The sequence below is a fragment of the Amphiprion ocellaris genome, chromosome 8 (assembly GCF_022539595.1).
Source record: "Amphiprion ocellaris isolate individual 3 ecotype Okinawa chromosome 8, ASM2253959v1, whole genome shotgun sequence".
In the NCBI taxonomy this organism is placed as follows: Eukaryota; Metazoa; Chordata; class Actinopteri; family Pomacentridae; genus Amphiprion; species Amphiprion ocellaris.
In genome coordinates, this window is record NC_072773.1 from 11,923,090 (window position 1) to 11,942,023 (window position 18,934).

Below are 18,934 nucleotides of genomic sequence, written 5' to 3' on the forward strand. Positions count from 1 at the left end.
GAAATATTAGAATGAAATATGAAGAAATTAGTATCCCAAACATTTTTTAATAGAGCATTTATTTCTCAAAATGAGAAAATACTGGTTACAGACAAAATATTTGGTGAGCAGGTAAAATATGCAGGTAGTACAAGCTTATGAAGGTGTATTTTTCCATTTGATAAAATGGGGCTCTTGATAATAAATAGAATTCTCGGGGGGTTCAACAGTAAATGGTGGCAATTGGACTTGAGTAAAATCAACATAAACTGAACCTATGAAGTCATCTGTTAAAATGTTGGCTGCATGTTTTTAAAAACCTCACTCATTTGTTTTAAATACAATTTAATTCTCCACTTTAACCAATATAGCTTTATTTCTATAATTCTGTCTTCCATAAATAAATTATTTCTCTCTGTATCAAAAAGAGAATTCAAATATAAAGAACAACGGCTCAATGTGTTGTATGCTTAGAATGTACACACACATACGCACACACCACGATGAAATTACATCTAAGACAAGCTAGGTACACTGCAGCAAGTGGAATTATTTTATCTCCACAAATATACACAGCCTCGCTTCGCCTCTTGTGGGTTGATTGAAATACGCCTTTTAAAACAGCAACATTAAATTAAATTGAGTTTGATAATACACATACATATGTACACAAAGTGTGCCTTTATAATATACAAGTGTCTTTGTAAAAGATTAAAATGTAAAAAGCTATTGTATAAAAGATGGCAGTGATCCATTCATTAGTCTTCTGTAGTTCATATAAATATGTCAAATCTCTTTTCTGACAGTTTGATTCCTTGGCAGTAGCATTATATAAAATAGAGGGTAATTCTTTTACATTTGATCCAGACACACAGCTTCAACGCATCCAGCCACCGTCATACATCCCTGATATGGGGAATTTATACTTAATGACTGCAGCAACAAGGGACCTAAAGGTAACTTCATTCACAATCTGGAGTTACACATCTTCAACAATGACAAAAAGGCAAGCACCGCTGCTCAATGTGTCAGACACTAGTGGTTTGGTAATCAACTAAGGTTCAGGACTCAGTGCTGCTCCGGGAACCACTTCAGACCACAGTGTGAATACAAATTCAACTGGCAGCAGGACTCGGTCCAACTGCTGCTTTAAGACCGAAGAGAAATGCATAGTGGCTGACTGTGGGTGCACACAAGGCTCACAGTTTCCCTCTACAGGTAGTTAGAGGCCACAAAGCCGTGGCTGTGGCTGACTCGGCTCTGGTGAATCATGGCGCGGTCGTACGCCACCTGGACAGACTTGCGGATGCTGGACTTTCGGCCCTCCATTATGCGCAGCTTGTCAGCTGTGTCATCCACACCTAAGGGTGTCACCTTGTCACGGGGGAGCCACTGCCTATAACACCGATGACAGAAATAAAGAATAGTTGAGCCTTTGAACATGAGAGAAGATGTTTGTGTGATATAAACATACATTTTTCTGTTTGTTTATGTTGACTCACACATAAAACTGTAATACTTAAATTTTTATTCAAAGAATGCTTTCAAAATAATAGAAAAATAGCATTCCAATATTTACCTTTTCATTACACAACTACTAGTGGTGAATGTGTTAATCGTGTTTTGGTTTCGTTATTTGAACTGTTTTAGGGCATTAGCTTGACAGATATTAGGATCTCCCTGGACTGTTTTTGACCAAACCACCTGCTAAAACACCGAGTCTGCAGCTGACCTCAGTGTGAGAAGAGAATTCAATTAATTCAAACAAACAATACAATGTATTGTAGCACTTTGAGATTTTATATGTAAAGTGCATTATAAATTAAAGGTATTATTATTATTATTATTATTATTAATAATAATAATTAATAATAATTACATTCTGTTAAATTTTATTTATATCGCGCCAATTCCCAACATATGTCATCTCGCAGCGCTTCACATATTTTCAACGAAGAAGAATTGCATAACATTCGAAAGTGTCTGAAACTCACCATGTCCGCTTGTTATCAAAGAAAAGCACCAGGTAGAGCCTCTCATGGGTCTCCTCCTGTCTCTGCTCCCCCAAACAGAGGACATCTTTGGGTGGGACAGGAATGGGCACCCCGTTGTGCAGCAGACCCTCCTCGGGCATCTCTGGGTCAATGATCTAAAATACAGTCCAACAGGGAGTTCAGAGCTACACCATCTGCTGACAGCTCATATCAGACTGTAAATTCAGGGTAAAATAAGCAAATACCAGAGCAGGATAGGAAGGATATCCCCGGCACTTGGCCCACACCAGCTCTAGAGGCTCTAGCTCCGTCTCATCCTCAGATGTCTGGCTACCATTGCCTACAAAACAACAGCAGACACTTAAATCCTTTTATGAATGACAAGAAAATGAACACGACAAAAATACATTTCAGCTTCAGTGGAGCCTTGAGCGTAAAAGCGGAAAAAGTACCAGTGTAATCTGAGTCTCCGTTGACTATCTCGAAGAAGGGTACTTTGGAAAGAGCTGGTTTACCGAGGCTTCGTTTGGGTGGTGAATTGCTGTAAAATAGCATGTTGTATAGTCAATGTACTGTCAGCTATTACCACAACCAGACAAGCAACAACAACAGATGATAAATGTCTTACATTTCTTTGTGGAGGACTGGACAAGAGCTGTAGTCAGACTCAGAACCGCCGTCTTTGTGCTTGTTAAAGCCATTGGTCAGTCCTAAAAGCAAGAGGTAAAGCACAGAACAGCTGCTGTTGAAACTTACAAGGGCAGGAGAAAAACAAGACAGAGCAGAGGACATCTAAGCAACAGCTATATTTATGGCAGTTTTCCACTAGCACCGACTCGGCTTGACTCGGTTAAGGTCGTTTTCCATTACACTGAGTACCATCTCATCGTGGGTGCAGTCATAGCACGGCGACCCAGAAGTCCCTTAACGTCATTTGTGTGTGACACAAATGCAACATAACAATGGAGGACATTGAGGCGATGGTATACCTGCTGCTCGGTCTACTGCTTTTTGTCAGATGCAAAGTAAAAGAAGAGAGTCTTTTGCGCACCGTCGCTGTTGCCAGTTTTTTTAAAAAAATGATGGGTTTGTTTTTCGTGAAGGAGTCACTCTCGTGTGTCGTCACTCCCTGTCCAATCAGTGGCCTGCACTTTGTAGACATCACATTATTGGCTTGACTTAGCTCACTTGGAACTCTGACCGAGTAGATACTAAACTAATACCTGGTACCAGATACTACGTCCTAATGGAAAACCTCACAGACCGAGTAGAGTCAAGCCGAGTCAAGCCAAGTAGGTGCTAGTGGAAAAGCGCCATTAGTCTAGTCTCAATCACAATGAAAACAACACAACAGTGTTTACTTTGATCAGGTAGACTGGAATAAGCAAAAACAAGTTCCTATGTCGCAGTCTACTAGCAAGATTAGTTTCCTCCCACCACAGTACTCAAAAAATGCATTATTACTACACTAATTAAAGCTTGACATGTTGTAAAATATGCAATTTGGATCAGCTTCCTGAAGTGAAGTGATGCACACAAAATAAATAAGCACAAATTAAAGAATATTTTCTGATAAAAGAAGAACGTAGCTGAATTTCACATTACTCATTGTTACTGCACGCTACCAAAGTTTTACTGCCTGACATTTTCATTATTTGGAAGATGGCTGCTCCAAACCAAATGGTAGCTAATAATAAATACGGAGTTAGCACGATCCAAACAGCATGTGATTCCATCCTAGTGAATGTCATTAGTGCACTGACCAGTCGTTTCTTGTGTCTAATGTCAGTAACTATTTCTCTTCTCACCAGTTTCCAGTGTACAATTTGGAGTCCTCTCCAGTTCACTATCTGTGCACATGTCTCGGCTGGGGGTAGACAGTTCACTGAGGGTGGGGGGTCCTGGGCTTTTCTGTGGGGTCTTGGATGGAGTGGACAAAGGCGTGGAGGAAGGGGTGGTTGCAGTGGAATTGGGTGCTGTGGGGTTGTTGCATGTATTCTCGTCCTGCAGTCGAATTCCATTCAGCAAAGGATTGTCTCTCTCTCTGAACAGCTTAGCTCCATTTTTTGCCTTTTTAAACAATACGGAGGTTCGTCGCCCGACTCCCCCGGTGGCGGGCCGTGAGGGGACGCTGAGCTCCGGAAGGCCGTTAGTCACCACCTGCCCTTCACTGTGCAAACTAGGGGGAGGGGACGCTGATCGCCCCTGTGCTTTAGTGCAATTAATGTTCGCTATGGCGCTGTTTGAGAGGTCACTGTCCGTCTTAAGGCGCTTGCAGGGCCAGGTGGGGGACCGGGGCTCCCCTGTGATTGGCCGCAGGGTGGGAGGCTCCAGAGGTGTGTCCCCCTGTCGCGGAGGAGGAGCCAGGCCTGTAGGTTCCAGTGTAGGTGGCGACGTGGATTTGAGGTCTTCTGAAAGATGAGGAAATAAATGAAATTCAGTTTCACTCAGCAGGTACTGAAAATGAATGTCCATTTAGTATGTAGTGTGATGTGGTGGTGTAGTATTCACACTGGAAAATGGTGTCACTTCGTAATGATTTACGCTTCATTCTAACATTCTAACCACAGCCCGGTGGGAGTTGAGGTATTCTGTAGATATAGAGGACCTTACCAAGACAAGTGAGTAAATAACTTTGCTCTCACAACTGTACATCAGTAACATGGTAGCATGGTAGATTCTATGACTCAAATCACAGGCGTTCTGCTGCCATTCCTCTACTGTGGAAAACACTGGACTAGTCTGTCGTCAGACGTGGGATGATATGGCATGACTGTACGTGGCCAATGAAGAGTGGTGAGTCCATGAGTGATGCATAGAAGAGGTGCAGACATAGAGTGCACTGGGAGAAAGGAGTTGTGAGGCAGCCATGGCTAACGAGACTCTGTGGGCCCCTACTTACTAGACTGGAGACAGTGGGGTGGTTGGGGTTGGTGCGTGGGGGGGACCCTGGCTCAATTACCTGAGGACAATGTTCTGTTAGCTCATGTTCACAACTGGTCTCATTGAAAAAAAAAAGTGGCTTTTAAAGGTTCATGCACTGGCAATTTCATACTGTTGAAGCGTCAGTGCCTTTCATCACACACCTTTGTCAGAAGCCGAAAGACCGTTATCTGCCTTGGCATCTTTGTCATCGTCTTCCTCATCATCGTCGTCATCTTCTTCTTCTTTAAGATGTCCATTGTGAAGGCTGTGGCGTGAGTGGTGGCCCTGCCTGTACCGGATGTTGTTGATCTCACGACGAAGCAGGCGGATGCGTCGCGTTCGGGCGCCACTGCACCGCATGGATGAGACAAAGTCCAGCTTTTCTAGTAGCTCCTTCAACTGTTCCTCCACTGTCATATGAAGACGGTTATCTGGATCCAGCACGCTGTCAACTGAACACAACAAGGATTTAGACCAACAGCAAAGGTGGTTGCTAGAAATCACACAACTAGATCATCTGAGTGCAGTGAAAATATCTTGAGTGATTGCAGTATACATGTCACCAGGACACCTGTAACTGGAAGGTCCAGTCAGGGGGAGAAGGTGAATCCGTACTCCTGGCTATAGCTACACCATAAAGAGGAAAAAACACACCAAGCAGCTCTCTGAAAAGGTTACTGGAAAGTCTAATTCAGAGGACCAGAGTAGGCTGTCCTCAAAAACTGAGTGACTGCGCAAGAAATAGACCAGTGAGCATGGCCACCAAGACTCCTCTGAAGAGTTATTCAAATTTTACTAAAAACTGAAGTTTTTGGCCATCAGACCAGATGCTATGTAGGTGGACATCGTGGACAGCACAGTATCGCAGACACACCATCCCCACCGAGAAGCACAGTGGCAGCACTGTGATGTTTGGAGGCTTCTCAGGCCCTGGAAAGCTTGTAAAGGTAAAATAAATGCAGCAAAGTATGGGGAAATCCTGGAGGACAACCTGATGCCGTCTGCAAAAAAACTGAGACTTGGGAGAAGATTTGTTTTCCAGTAAGACAATAATCTGAAGCAAACAGCCAAAGCTACCCACATGGTTTAAAGACAAGGTAAGCCCAGACCTCAGTCTAACTGAGAATTGGTGGCTGAACTTGAAAAGGGCTGTTCATTCACCATACACATGCATCCTGACAGAATTTGAGCAGTTTTGCAAGAAAAGAAGGGGGTAAAATTGCTGTTTTCAGATGTGTAAGGTTGATTGGGACCGATCTACACAGGCACATCTACTAAATATTGACTCAAAGGGGGTAAACACACAATCATTTAATGTACATTTTTGATCAACTGAATGACTTCTTAGACATCTGTTTTCACTTTGAAATCAAAGTCTTTCTGTTTACAGTATCACCACTGTGACTTACCATCTTCCCAGGTGCAGCTGTAAAAGTCTCTTTTCTGAGGTGACTCTGGGAGGTGCATGCCAGTGTCCAGGTCCAGACCAGTGTTGGTGGCTTGCCGTTGGGCATGGCGCAGTATGGCTCCTCCTAAGTCTCGAAGACGCAGGGCTGCCCGGTGGAAAACTGTGTCCTTGGCATTGTAGAGGAGGCAGTTTGACACCATAAGGTTGAAGTCAGCCTCCAGGTCCGTCACTGAGCGGTAGGCATGAGCTTCCAGCTTCAAGCACATAGTGGCAAAGTCCATTGGCTCACTAATAAACTCCAGGTAGTCTGGAACCTGAGGACAAGAAATAACACCAGAATTAATCATGAGAACTGATCCAAATTAGGGAATAAAATACAAATTCATCAATTTATGAAAAACTGCTGAATAATGTAAACTAATATCACTTCTTTTAAATTGTACTGTATAGGGCTGCAGCTATCAGTTATTTTAGTAATTGAGTATTCTATCGATTATTCTGGCAATTAATCGAATAATAGGATTCTGCACTTGGCATGTGCATTACAGCATCAAAAGTGGAAGTGAGCGCGCTGTGCAACAGAAATAACCAGCATGGGCAGACAACAGCAGTGTATAGTAGATATAGTATAGTACTAGAATATAGTACATGTATAGTATAGTACAGGGGTATTGTACATATATAGTACAGTACAGGCGTATTCAACTAAAACTCAAAACCATGGGAACCCAACATGTATTTAGTTGGTGGTGCAGAAATCCCATAAATATGTTTTTATATTTGGTCTGTTTAAACTGCTGGCATTGCAGCTGATAGAACACAAATAAGAAACTGATTAGTTTATTGGTATTTATTGCAGAGAAAATTCAATCAGTAATTTTAGTTTCACTTTGATTTGGCCACATACTGAAGTGATTTCCTTCATTATGAGACAGTGTAAGACCTACATGCACTTCAATACAATATCATGTTTAAATATATGAAGTTTGATAGTTTTACTATGCAGCTGTCTGTTCGAAATAATCAGCTGCATTGATCAGTAAAATAAATACATTATGCACATTACCATCATAAATTTTTATCTTCCACATTGTTCTCCGTTAAAACAACCTGTTTGCAATCGATTCATTTTCTGCGGAAAACAAGTCAAATGATCGTTAAACGCTCCTGCTTGTGTGATGAGTTTGAAGCAGAAAGTCTGAGTTAACAAAGAAAGATGGTAATCACCTTCATACCTGTTAACTCTGACTGAGGTTTTAGTTTTTGTTGAGCTGACTCACACAAAGAAGGTCTGACTATGGTAAACTGGCTTCGTAGTTCAACCTCTGATCTGCTAAATGCCGTAAACACTAGAAAAGCTGTGCCTGTTAAAATAAAAGTGTGCCGTTTTTAAAATCCTCTTATAATTTATTGATTATAAGTCGGGGTCTGTATAGGAGGAAGTCTGGGTCCACACTCGGGCCGTGTTCCACTAGTTAGTGACCTGGGGTCTAGTATGTAGTGGATTACATGAAGCCTTGATTTAGAGAATTTTGCCTCCAGGAATTTTAGTGATCGAATTACTCGAATAACCCGAGAAATCATTTCAGCCTTAGTACTGTATAATAATTCTGCTTCAATCTAAAAACAATACTCTGCCAGAGACTCACCGAGATCTTATTATATTAAAATGTGTAGTAAGATATTTTCCTAGCCCTTCCTGATGCAGAAGTCTTAAGTAAAACGGTACTCAGGGAGTGCAGACTCTAACCCTAACCCTTCACCAAGGCCAGGGTTAGGGTTCGAAAGTGATTTGAGTCCGAACCAAATTTTTGTGTTTCTCCTTTGCTCGTGTTCCACCTCTCCACCACGTTTCATGAAATTCAGTCTGGAAGTTTCTGTATAATCTTGCTGACAGACAAACAGTAATGAAAACATAATCTCCTTGGAGGAGGTAAATAGTGGACACGTTTTTAAAAATTGCTCCTGTGCAGTTCTAACATTTTTCTATCTAACAACCGATAGTATTGTGAAGTAGGAGGTACTATTTCTGGTGTCCCAGTTCTTGAAGTACAGGTCCCACTGATTTTTTTCATTGACAATGTTGCAGCCACAGTATATTTATAAGCACAACTGAAGCAACTGAGGTGTTTGTAACATGTTTCATCTAAGATTTTTAGCTGCAACATGTGTTTTAATTTCTACATTATTACATGACTATGTAGGACATGAAAAGTGCTTGAAAGTATGTCAAATGTCCCAAAACCACAAAACATCATATCTGTCTACATTACACAGAAGTCACTGCCATATTATTACTATTTGATCTCAACTACACACCTTTAACCTTTTGTGACTGTATCTTTCATGGTTGTAACACTATCACACTGACAAAATCTGTCCACAGGCAGACAAACATACAGTATAAACAGTTGCCAAAGGCGTCCAAATTGTCTTGTGGTCATTCCCGCAACAGCAGATGTCTCCTAAGCACATTTGCCATGATGACACAGACACACACAAAGGACAGACTGACAAGGTGAAAATACTGACAACACGATCGCACCTGGCAAATATTAAAACTGGTGGAATGAACATAAACCTAGCGGGCCTTTACCTTACGTTGAAGAGTCCAATGTTTCGTTGTTACTGTCCCCTTTCAATCAAAAATGTATTTTTTACCATTGTTACTTATGTTGAGTGTTTGACCTTCACTCTTCACTCATGCATCACATCACAAAAACATCAAACAATCAGGAACTTCTTGAGGAACTTGACAATCACCCAAGACTTTGATTTGACCTCCAAACTTCCAACACCTCATTCTGATCAAGCATCAACAGGATGCAGTGGAACAAGTTTGATTCACAGAGTGTACCCAAAGGATCCATTGTCAGTGTCCTGGTGCCAGACCCCAGAGGACACCCTGTGAGGTCCTCTGGTCCAGGCCCAATGGTTCAAAGCTTTTTTGACCACATGAGCGGGACCAACACAATATTAGGCAGGTGGTCATAATGGTATGCCTGATCTGTATATAAACCATGTTACTGTGCATCTGAAGTCAGAATTACAACAGTGACAAACAATAAATGTCTGACCTCCTTGATGTCCACTGGCTGTGCAAAAATCTGGGCCGTGTCCTTTTCCTGCAGTTGGTCCAGAGTGGAGCGAAGCAGCACCAACATCGGGGTCAACTGCATCTCCAGAGCTGCCTGGTGAACTTTGACCTACAGATGTCAGAGGATGTGCATGTAATGTCATCTGGAGAAGTCACAACTATACAGAATTCAGTCACAAATTTTTACAGAATGTCAAACATCGGTATAAAGAGAAGCCATCTGAACTGATATGAAGGAATATGTATGCAAAGGTAACTGACCCCAGAAAATACCTGTCTGTATGAAATGTGATAAATCTTAACATTTCCACAAAGATAACCATCAACAACCAAAACATCATATCTTAATCTAAATAGATTTCAAGAGCCACATACTTGATGCTTAGTATCTCACTGGGGTACTTGTCACCTCAGATGACCTTTACTTTTAAAAAGATATTTGCTTGATTTTCCTTCTGGGACTGCCAGTCTATCTATTCTTAGCAGCCACTAGTTATTTTTGTGAGTTAGTGACAGTGAGGAGATAGAATCACATGAAAGAAAAAGATGCCAATGTACAGTATATTCTCTGTAGGACAGGCCAAGAAAAAGGAGATTAGCGATAAACATATCAAAACATCAGATCACAATGGAGAATCACTTCAAATTTTAAACATTTTAAACATTTCTTGGTACTTTAGTCTCCAAACTTCTAGCCTGACTGTATTTTGTACATTACACTTTTTTCTAGGACTGGGTGATATAGCTAAAAAGTCTAACACAATAAATCAGCTGATGTAACCAATAATTATTAGCTTTTCAATGACCTATTTTTAATAAAAGCTAGGAGAAAAAAGTAGATTTTTTTTCTTTACTAAAAAAATGAAAAATAAAAGTTACATTTAAAGTGCTTTAAATTCAATCACTTTGTGTACTTATCAAGGAACACAAGTCAGGACTGAGTGATTTAGGTGAAAACTGTAACAGGAAAGAATATTTTATTTCAGTGGTAGCATATTTGTAGCAATGCAGTACACTACTGTGTGTTATGCCATTATAAAGTTTAGATTTTCTGTCGTACGGTATTGTGGCTGAGTACCTCTCCATCGTGGAATATGCGGCCAGTCAAAAATTTGAACACACCTTCTCATTCATGTACATTGTAGATTAATACTGAAGACATTGAAAACTATAAAAGAGTACATATGTAATTATGTTGTAAACAAAAAAGTGTTAATCTTCAGTATTAATCTACAATGTAGAAAATAACACAAATAAATAAAAAGCATTGAATGAGTGTACATGTGGGTTTTCTTCTCGAAATGTGGTCTGTGTCTGGTGGCATGGTGCACACTCCAAAGGGTGGAAGCAGTTAAGGTGATGAAAAAAGTTTGTTGTAGTCTCGCTAGCGATGGGTATCATTACTCCACCAAAGAACACGGCGAAGTGATGTGACGATGGGCATTGGTTTGTCTGTCTGTCTGTTAGCAACATTACTCAAAAACATAACAACAGATTTGGATGCAATTTTCAGGGAAGTTCAAAATTGACACAAGGATCAAGTGATTAGATTTTGGCAGTGATGCGGCTTATAGTTTGGATCCACAGATTTGTTAAAGATTTCGGTATTATTGCGAGATAGCGGCACGGCGTCACTGTAACTATGACTACAAGTGAACGCTACATCAGCTGCCTGCTGCGATAACATGATTGCGATCCTACTACAAATCCACCGCTGTGGACTTATCGGGACTTATCCGTCAGAAATGATACAAGAAACAACTGACTAAATTGTGGGAGTGTTTCCAAGTCCGATATTTAGGTCACGCGATTCAGTATCCATAATGCATAACACACGCCTGTGCTCAGTGCAAGGTCATTTTGTTTGAGGGTACATCTATATTAAATGGACACATTCTACGTTGCCATGATTTCTGATCATCAATAACTAATAAACGAATGCGCTCTCTGACCACTTTTCTTGTTGAGATTTTAACGGTATTACTACTCTTACTTTATTGTTTTTTTTAATTGTTTTTTTGAGAGAAGAAAACTAAACAAATTAGGAACAGAATTAAGGTTGATTTATTTTCTCATATGTACTGTATATAAAATAAAATTATCGAGCAGCACTCTGCAATAGCATTGTTTTAAACAAATCATTGTTATAGACTATAATGTCATTGTTGAAATGTAAAATAAATACAATAACTGCAAACTTTTGAAAAAATAATTTGACAGATTTGTTGTGTGATCTTCTGCCCTGACATGAAAACAATTAGTTAAACTTGTGGCAATTAACACGGTCTGCATTAACTTTAGTGAAGTGTAACTACATGTTTGAACATTTACTTGTCTCCACCATTGCTGAGACCAGAGTCTGAGCTGCAGGTGTGTGACAGAGCTGCTCCACCCCTCACATACAGGCCCCAACAGAGATATCTCTTCTCAGTTTGGAAAGTGAAAATGTATCGACAAATGGAACAGTTTTCCTGCAGTTTCCACACAGTGGTGTCATGCTCTTAGTCACACATTAAAAACAATAAAAACTGCCATACTGGTGAGATGAATTTCCTCTCCTTCTGAACTCATTATCTCACTTTGCTTCTGTTTTTGTATTGTATGCTGATTGTGAACCCAAACAACAATGTGGCAAATGATTGGCTGCTAGCGTGTCACATGTAGCACGCCCATTATCAGGGAAATGATGGAAATGCTGTTTCTGTGGCAGGAAGGAAGCATGCTAGGTGTTAGTGGAAGCAATCGAATTTGCATCTGAGACTGGATCCAAGTGAACCTAGCAACACTATCAACATTTTCTTACATCGATTGAAGAAATGTCTATTGTACGATACACGTAGGTATCGTTTTATTGCCCAGGCCTACTGTTGCCTTTTAAAAGTGAACGGTGACTTGACAAGCCTAAATATGAAGCATCCAATCCTATGAGCGTGATTCACTCATGCATGTTACCTGCTCTCGTTTGAGTTTCTCCCTCTTGCGGATGAGCTCCACTAGCAGTCTGGCTTTTTCAAGATCATGCCGTAACTTCTGCCAATATCTCAGTGCTTCTCTTGCCGCAGAAATCTTCTCATCCACTTCAGGCTATGGAGGTAGAAAAAATTTTTATTAGCGGTATAAACATTGGGTCAGAAATCTTTTTTTAGTAAATGCCCGGCCAAAATAAACTAGTAAATATTTCCACTGAATACTATCTGAAAGCTGTAATAATCAGAGCATGTAAATAGCGAGAGTGCCAAGGCTGTAGTTCTGTGCCCTGCCCTGACCTGTTCAGTATTCCTTTGGGATTGGATGTTAGAGTGCAAACGCCGGACCAGCGGCACACCGTTCCTTGACTGACGCTTCAGTAACCAGTAACTGTGCAGTCTCTGCATGAACTGGTTTTTCCTCTGAAAGACGATTCCTTTGCAGATGATATTCAGCCTGTATAACAGAGAAAGAGGGAGGTCTGCGTTAATGTCAACATGACTGGCATCGACTGTGGTATCTCTACAAGAGAACTGCTGCAATTGTCATTCTTAGTTAAACTGGCAAGTAAATCCAAAAATCTCCACTGAAATGCTGCTTTTTAACAAAAAAAAAAACATTTTGCATGTCAATAATCTGACTAAAACCACTGAGGTTAAATGTTTGGCAAAAAAAAGACATTTAATTTTGTTTCAGCAGAAACACAGCATTTTATTAAAAATAAAAGATAATCTAACCTGCTGGTGGGTATCTGAGGCACTGTCACTTGTGGTGAAGCAGTGTGTCGTGCTGTTGACTCTGATTTCTTCTTCCCTTTCTTTTTCTCTGTCTTGGCATCATCATCAGACTTTCTGCCTTTTTTCGGTGTGGTTGGAACCTCTGTGTAAGCACTCCGTCCTCTACTAGCCCTCCCTCTGCTGCCCACCACTCTTCCTTCATTCTCCTCGTCTGACACAGACTCTTGTCCTGGGGGAGAATGGGCCTCACAGAATGCTGTCTTCTTAACTGAGAACGTGGTCCCATTGATGTTTGTTTCTCGCACAGGATCTATCTTCATAAACAAACCAGCACGCTGAGCGCATGTGACATGAAACGCAGTGTAACAGTTGGCCTTGTGGCACTGGATAGATGCCCCGCGGCCCTTCTGCTTACACAGGTAACAGGTCAGTTTCCAGCGTGCTGTAGGAATGTTATCGACCCCTTCCACTGGTTCCAGAAACACTGTGTTGGCAAAGCAGACTTCAGGAATCCATATAGCGCAGACCACATGTGCCCAGCGGCCATCACTTGTTTGCTTGAAGGCGCCGCCACGGTTTGGACATAGAACACAGTCAACTGGTTTCTGGGGGGACTGGAGGCAGCAGCGGCACAGCCACTGGCCCTCAGGAATATAGGGCACTCCGTAACACTCCTGGTGCACAGCCAGGTTGCAGGAGTCACAGAAGAGGATGACGTTGCTGTTGAGGCACTCGTCATCCAGGCACACGCAGCAGAAGGCATCGTCGTCAATAGTGCTTTGAGAGGGTGCCCGGCTACGGGCTTCCCGATATGCCTCCTCCTCCAACCGGTCCACTAACAGCTCAAAGGTGTCTGGTGAGATAGTTGTGTAACCCTCTGATGTTCGGCCAGCATTGACCAACTCTAGCCAGGCAGTGTCTTCTTCGTCCATGTCGTATTCTGCCTCAGCTTCTTGCTCTTCAGCTGAGCGTTCAATGTAACGATAATATGCAGCTGGCAGAGGAGGTGCCTCAACCGGCGTGAAGGTTTCCAGCACACGAAACTTAGGGTCAGGAAGGGTCATGTGGTGATGGTGTGATGCGTTCAGCTTTTCAGGTGATTGAGGATGAGAATTGGGGCAGTGGTTCTTGGAAGGCGGTGGAGACTTGATGGAGGAACATTTTGAGTCTTTCCTGCGACCTCGGGGTGTGACTGGTTTTCGGGCTGTTTGGGCACTACTAGTGGGAGATGAGGACTGCTCACTATTCTCTTTGTTGCTGTTACACTCAATAATGTCCTGAGCCATCATCTCATCCTCAGTAATGACCTCTAAAGGCTCCAGAACAGAAATGCGGTGAAGCCTGCCATCCAGTTCCACCTCAACTACTTTCTGGGCCTGGGCATAGGTCAGGGTTTCTCTGCTTGGAGATGCTTTGAGACTGTAAGGGGACGGTGATCGTTGGCGGGTACCACCCCGCCCGCCAACAGTCCCATTGGACTTTTTGACGTCAACTCCACCTCCTCCGGCCACCTGGCCTTTTCGACGTGGCTTCCTCATAGGCCACAGATCACACTTTCCCTCCTGTTGGTTAAAAGAGAAATAAAACTATATAAGAAAACTAGGTAACAGACAGTAAATTATGGTCAAAAAAGAAAATAAATTTTGAATAAGCATTTGATGACGTTGCAGAGTAATTTAACAAAGGAACAGTGAGCACAAAAGCATGCAACAATGATCATGATTATCCCATAGCTGTGCATTCAAAAGTACTTACTTGACATCTCTTTATCTTTCTTTGGTATTGATCATATTACTTTACTATGATAAGATGGCATGAGGCTTACTGGATTAATACTTTTCAGTTGTTGGCTCCTAAGGGACTGAAAAATGAAGGACTTCTTAGCATTTTCCTGTGATCTCTTACATTATGTTTTTTCTGTAAATATAATTTGCTAGATTGTTTTCTGTCTGTCCTTTATATTCAAAGATTAATTTCATGGCATTCCTTGTTCAATGTATAAAAATGCACATATATATCCACGTTCATTTACCACTGTGACATGTTGATTATCTCCATTCATATATGTATGCATTCATGCAGCATTAAACTCTGGAGTGGGGAGGCTTTTGAACAAATTCATTATTGAGGTAATATATTATTGCTGTTTGTCTTCCCTATATGATATGTTAAATGTTATCTGCTTAAAATGCGTATTTTCTTCAGTGCAACTATGTGGCTAACTAATGTGGCCCCGCTGTATTTATCATTAAGGATTCAACCTAGAAATAATTTACCAAACACAAATTTCCTTACTTTTTGTGCTATATTTACATATAGTCCATGCAAGATTTTGGAGATATACATGTTTTTTGGGAATGTAGTTTGGCCATGGGTTTTTAAGCATTCACATCATAGTATTTTAGCCATTTAATGAATGAAATGTTGGGGTATATCTATGTCTTGCTTTTGTTATTGTCACTATATAGATCGTTTCTATCTTTAAAAAAAAAAAAAAACAACAACAAAAGAAACACTTGCCTAAGTGTCTAGCACTGAATTGTCACAAATACATGTATTTTTGAAAGTTAGGAGTCCAATCATTTTGTATATGCTTGCCCTTCTCTGACACTATTATCTCATACATGTGTGAATAGTTGTTGTCTTACTTGATGCTGCCAAATATCTAAAATCTCTATAAAGATACTTTCATGCAGGACAAGTTCCATCACCACTGTTATATTTTGTTGCTATGGTTTGGCTTTGTTATATTAGCTGTACAGTGACCTTTTATTTCTATCCATCTTCCACTGTTATCCTGTGTTGCTTCAACAGACTAATATCCTTTTGTGATAATTATATGTATGACAACCAGCAAAATCTAAAGATACCACAGTAACAAAGAGGATGAACTTCTTGACTTATTAAATCATATACGCCTCTACCATGCACTCTATATTGCTGTAGTGATATTTAAGTATGGTTTGCAGCATCTGTACTGTTAACATTCCTTCACACTCCTAAACTAAGAAAACTGCTACCCACCACAAAAGATAAATGGATAAACCATTGTATTGACAGCTGGCTATCTGTCAAACAGAGGGTCAGTCTTTGCTAACAAAACACAAGCAACCAGTAAAGAAAAATGATCTGTAGATTATTCTCGACTTTATCTCACGAACTGTTGGCAGGTACTAGATGGGACAGCCACAAAACAACAAACATAGCCAATGAGCTTTCAGGCAAGTTTGACTGATCCACCCCACAGCCAATCAGCATCCACGGTCTCAACAGATAAGTGTCCTTATTTCGAGAGTGAAATGTCAGCCATATTTACAGTTTTAAAACATTCTTAAAAGCTTTTCTACGGTTTGGATATTCATAATAGTTTAGTCACACTGAGGCAGTGTGTTTCAGGTTGTAAAGTCGGGATAAGAACGGCACAATCGCGTGACAGTACACTGATATAAAAGTACCGACAGAAGTGAATTTATCAGCTAGCTAGAATGCTAACTTTAAGAGATGGGCAGTACTAACGTTAGCGGGTTTGTTCTTTTTTTTTATCGTTGACAAGACACATATAAAAATAAACCACTGCTAGCTAAAATGGAGCTAAAAGTTCTGAACCACCCAGTTACAAAAACGCTAGCAGGGAAGCAAATTCAAGCCATCTTACCTATTATGGCAACTGACTGACAGGGTATCTCGACAGCCGGCGGTCCGAAGCCGCTCTTACAGTAATGGTAGCCTGCCAGGCGCCTTACTTGCTACACTCTCGAAGCTAACAGCTACCGTTAGCCAGCCACAGTTTGCTGCTCCAGCCGGTTAATTTTATAACGTCCCCGTTTCTTCACAACACACCGTTTGGGAGGCAAGCAATCAATCCCAAAGGCTCACTGAAAACAAGACTGGTATATTTGCATTAAGAGCCTGACAAACAGCTTATTGTCGACCCAGTTTAGTGAGAAGGAGAGGCAGTAGCCTCCTCCGGCTAGTTGGCTGTTTGGAGCCCAGAGTGCTAATGATAGCAGCCACAGTGAAACACAGCGTCCGTTGCACATTTCAAAATAATGGCCGTTTTTTTTTTTTTCTTTGCAAGATGTGTTTGTTTCTCTATCAAAACACCTTAAATACATTTAACCAGAGAATCTAAGCACCACCGAGTTTTGTCTTGTCAACACGCCCTGTTTATGGGAAATGAGTTCATGACTGCCTTTCAACAGTTGCAGGCCTCTTTGCATGAACTAAGGTTGCATGTCAATGCTAAGAAAACTCACTTCCAGATTTCTCAGGCAGCCAATACATAACTGCAAAAGTATCTTCTTACAAGGGCCTGGGTATCTGGTTGCATAATAGGCTCTCTTTAGCAGGCTCTCTAGTAACACATACATAGTTAAAAAAAAAAAAAACAAAAAAAAAACCCTGAAGCTTACACTGAGTTTTTATTATCAAAATAGGGTCTGCCTTAATTGAACAGTGAGGAGAACACTGGTACTGGCTGCATTTGAAAGTGTTTTAGACTATGGGAACAGTATTTATTTGAATGTTGTTATCCATTTCATTCAGCCTACAGACACACTAAACTCCTTCTTAATAGTGTAATTTTCTATCAACTATCAGCACATGTTCTAATTGTGGTCCCCTAGTATATGGAATAACCTTCAGAATACACTTTATTGTCTTGTCTCATTTGAAGAGTTCAAAGCTCTGCTCAGAAGATGTGAAGCTGAAGGGTGAAACTTCTATTTCTAAACTGGATTTTGACTTGTGTGTCTTTATGCCCCAGCTGGTTTCATGTGCTCTACTTTTGTCCGGTGTCTGCTGCTGTCATGCCTGATTTTTGATCTTCTGTTATTTTACAGCAATGTGCTCTCTTGGCCTGTTCTCCACCTAAATATATATTTCAATCCCAAGGCACCTCTTGATTAATAAATAAATTGAGAAAATAATCAAGAGATTAATCAGCAATGAAAATATTTGGTAATTGACAACCATAATTTAAAAATATTTGTATGTTTTATATTTATTTATTATGTGCACATTAGGAGAAGAAGCAAAATACCTACAAATAGTTCCAACAAGCTAGCTTATATACATTAAGGATAAATTATATTTGACCCAATTTAGGAAATGTAAATTTTTTTAAGGCAGCATGGATTTTATGATCCCCCATTTTTTCCCTATCAAAAATATTCAGCAGTGTCCTATTTTGAAAGTACCAGGTGTCTTGATTTAACATTAACAAAATGGGAAAAAGGGTGAAAAGAGTATAAAATTGACTCTTGACTTTTGTGTGCTGTAATTGATTTCATTGCACTTGTATTTTGAGTTATTAATTTCCGTGTTGTCTTATTACTTCCTGCTATAATTTGCCATTACCAGGGATGTTTGATCTGTATAACAAAGGGTTTGCTGGGATCTTTACATACCTTAGATTTTAACCTGATAAATGCACCACTTTCAAGTTATTTTAGTTTAAAATGAATTCAATATATGAGACACTGTGATAAGTAAGGTCATCCCACTGTCCATACTTATCCTACGTTCCCCATTAATTACAATTAAATTAAATTAAATTAAATTTTATTTATATAGCGCCAGTTACAATTCAAATTGTCTCAAGACGCTTCACAGAACCCATATGCCTGAATTTACATAGCTATTTATGTAAAGGTCTGCATTAGGAATACTTGTTTTAATAAATTTCATTAAATTGTAATTTGCATGACCGACTCTTTAAATAGTTGAGGGGAAGAAATGCGGTTGCTGATGAGGAGGATATGGTCCTCCATAAAATCCCATAACACAATACTCCAAATAAATAACTAATAATAATCTGAGCAAACAT

General features: G+C 40.4%; 1 protein-coding gene across 2 annotated transcripts; it reads right to left on the reverse strand.

The window, feature by feature from the left end:
• Positions 1-27: 27 nt before the first annotated feature.
• On the reverse strand, positions 28-17,107 carry brpf3b (bromodomain and PHD finger containing, 3b). 2 transcript variants are annotated; one of them, XM_035951081.2, is made up of 13 exons: positions 16,763-17,107; positions 13,108-14,669; positions 12,670-12,826; positions 12,356-12,487; positions 9,384-9,512; positions 6,308-6,620; positions 5,060-5,350; positions 3,782-4,381; positions 2,602-2,683; positions 2,426-2,514; positions 2,219-2,313; positions 1,974-2,128; positions 28-1,375 (listed from the first exon to the last, which is right to left on the reverse strand). In XM_035951081.2, exons 2-13 carry the CDS (start codon positions 14,643-14,645, stop codon positions 1,192-1,194), a joined length of 3,765 nt encoding a protein of 1,254 aa, XP_035806974.2. In that variant the 5' UTR covers positions 14,646-14,669; positions 16,763-17,107; the 3' UTR covers positions 28-1,191. The 2 variants fall into 2 exon arrangements, with proteins under 2 accessions (XP_035806974.2, XP_023132231.2); XM_023276463.3 differs by having other exon boundaries at positions 3,782-4,384; positions 16,763-17,106.
• Positions 17,108-18,934: the final 1,827 nt, after the last annotated feature.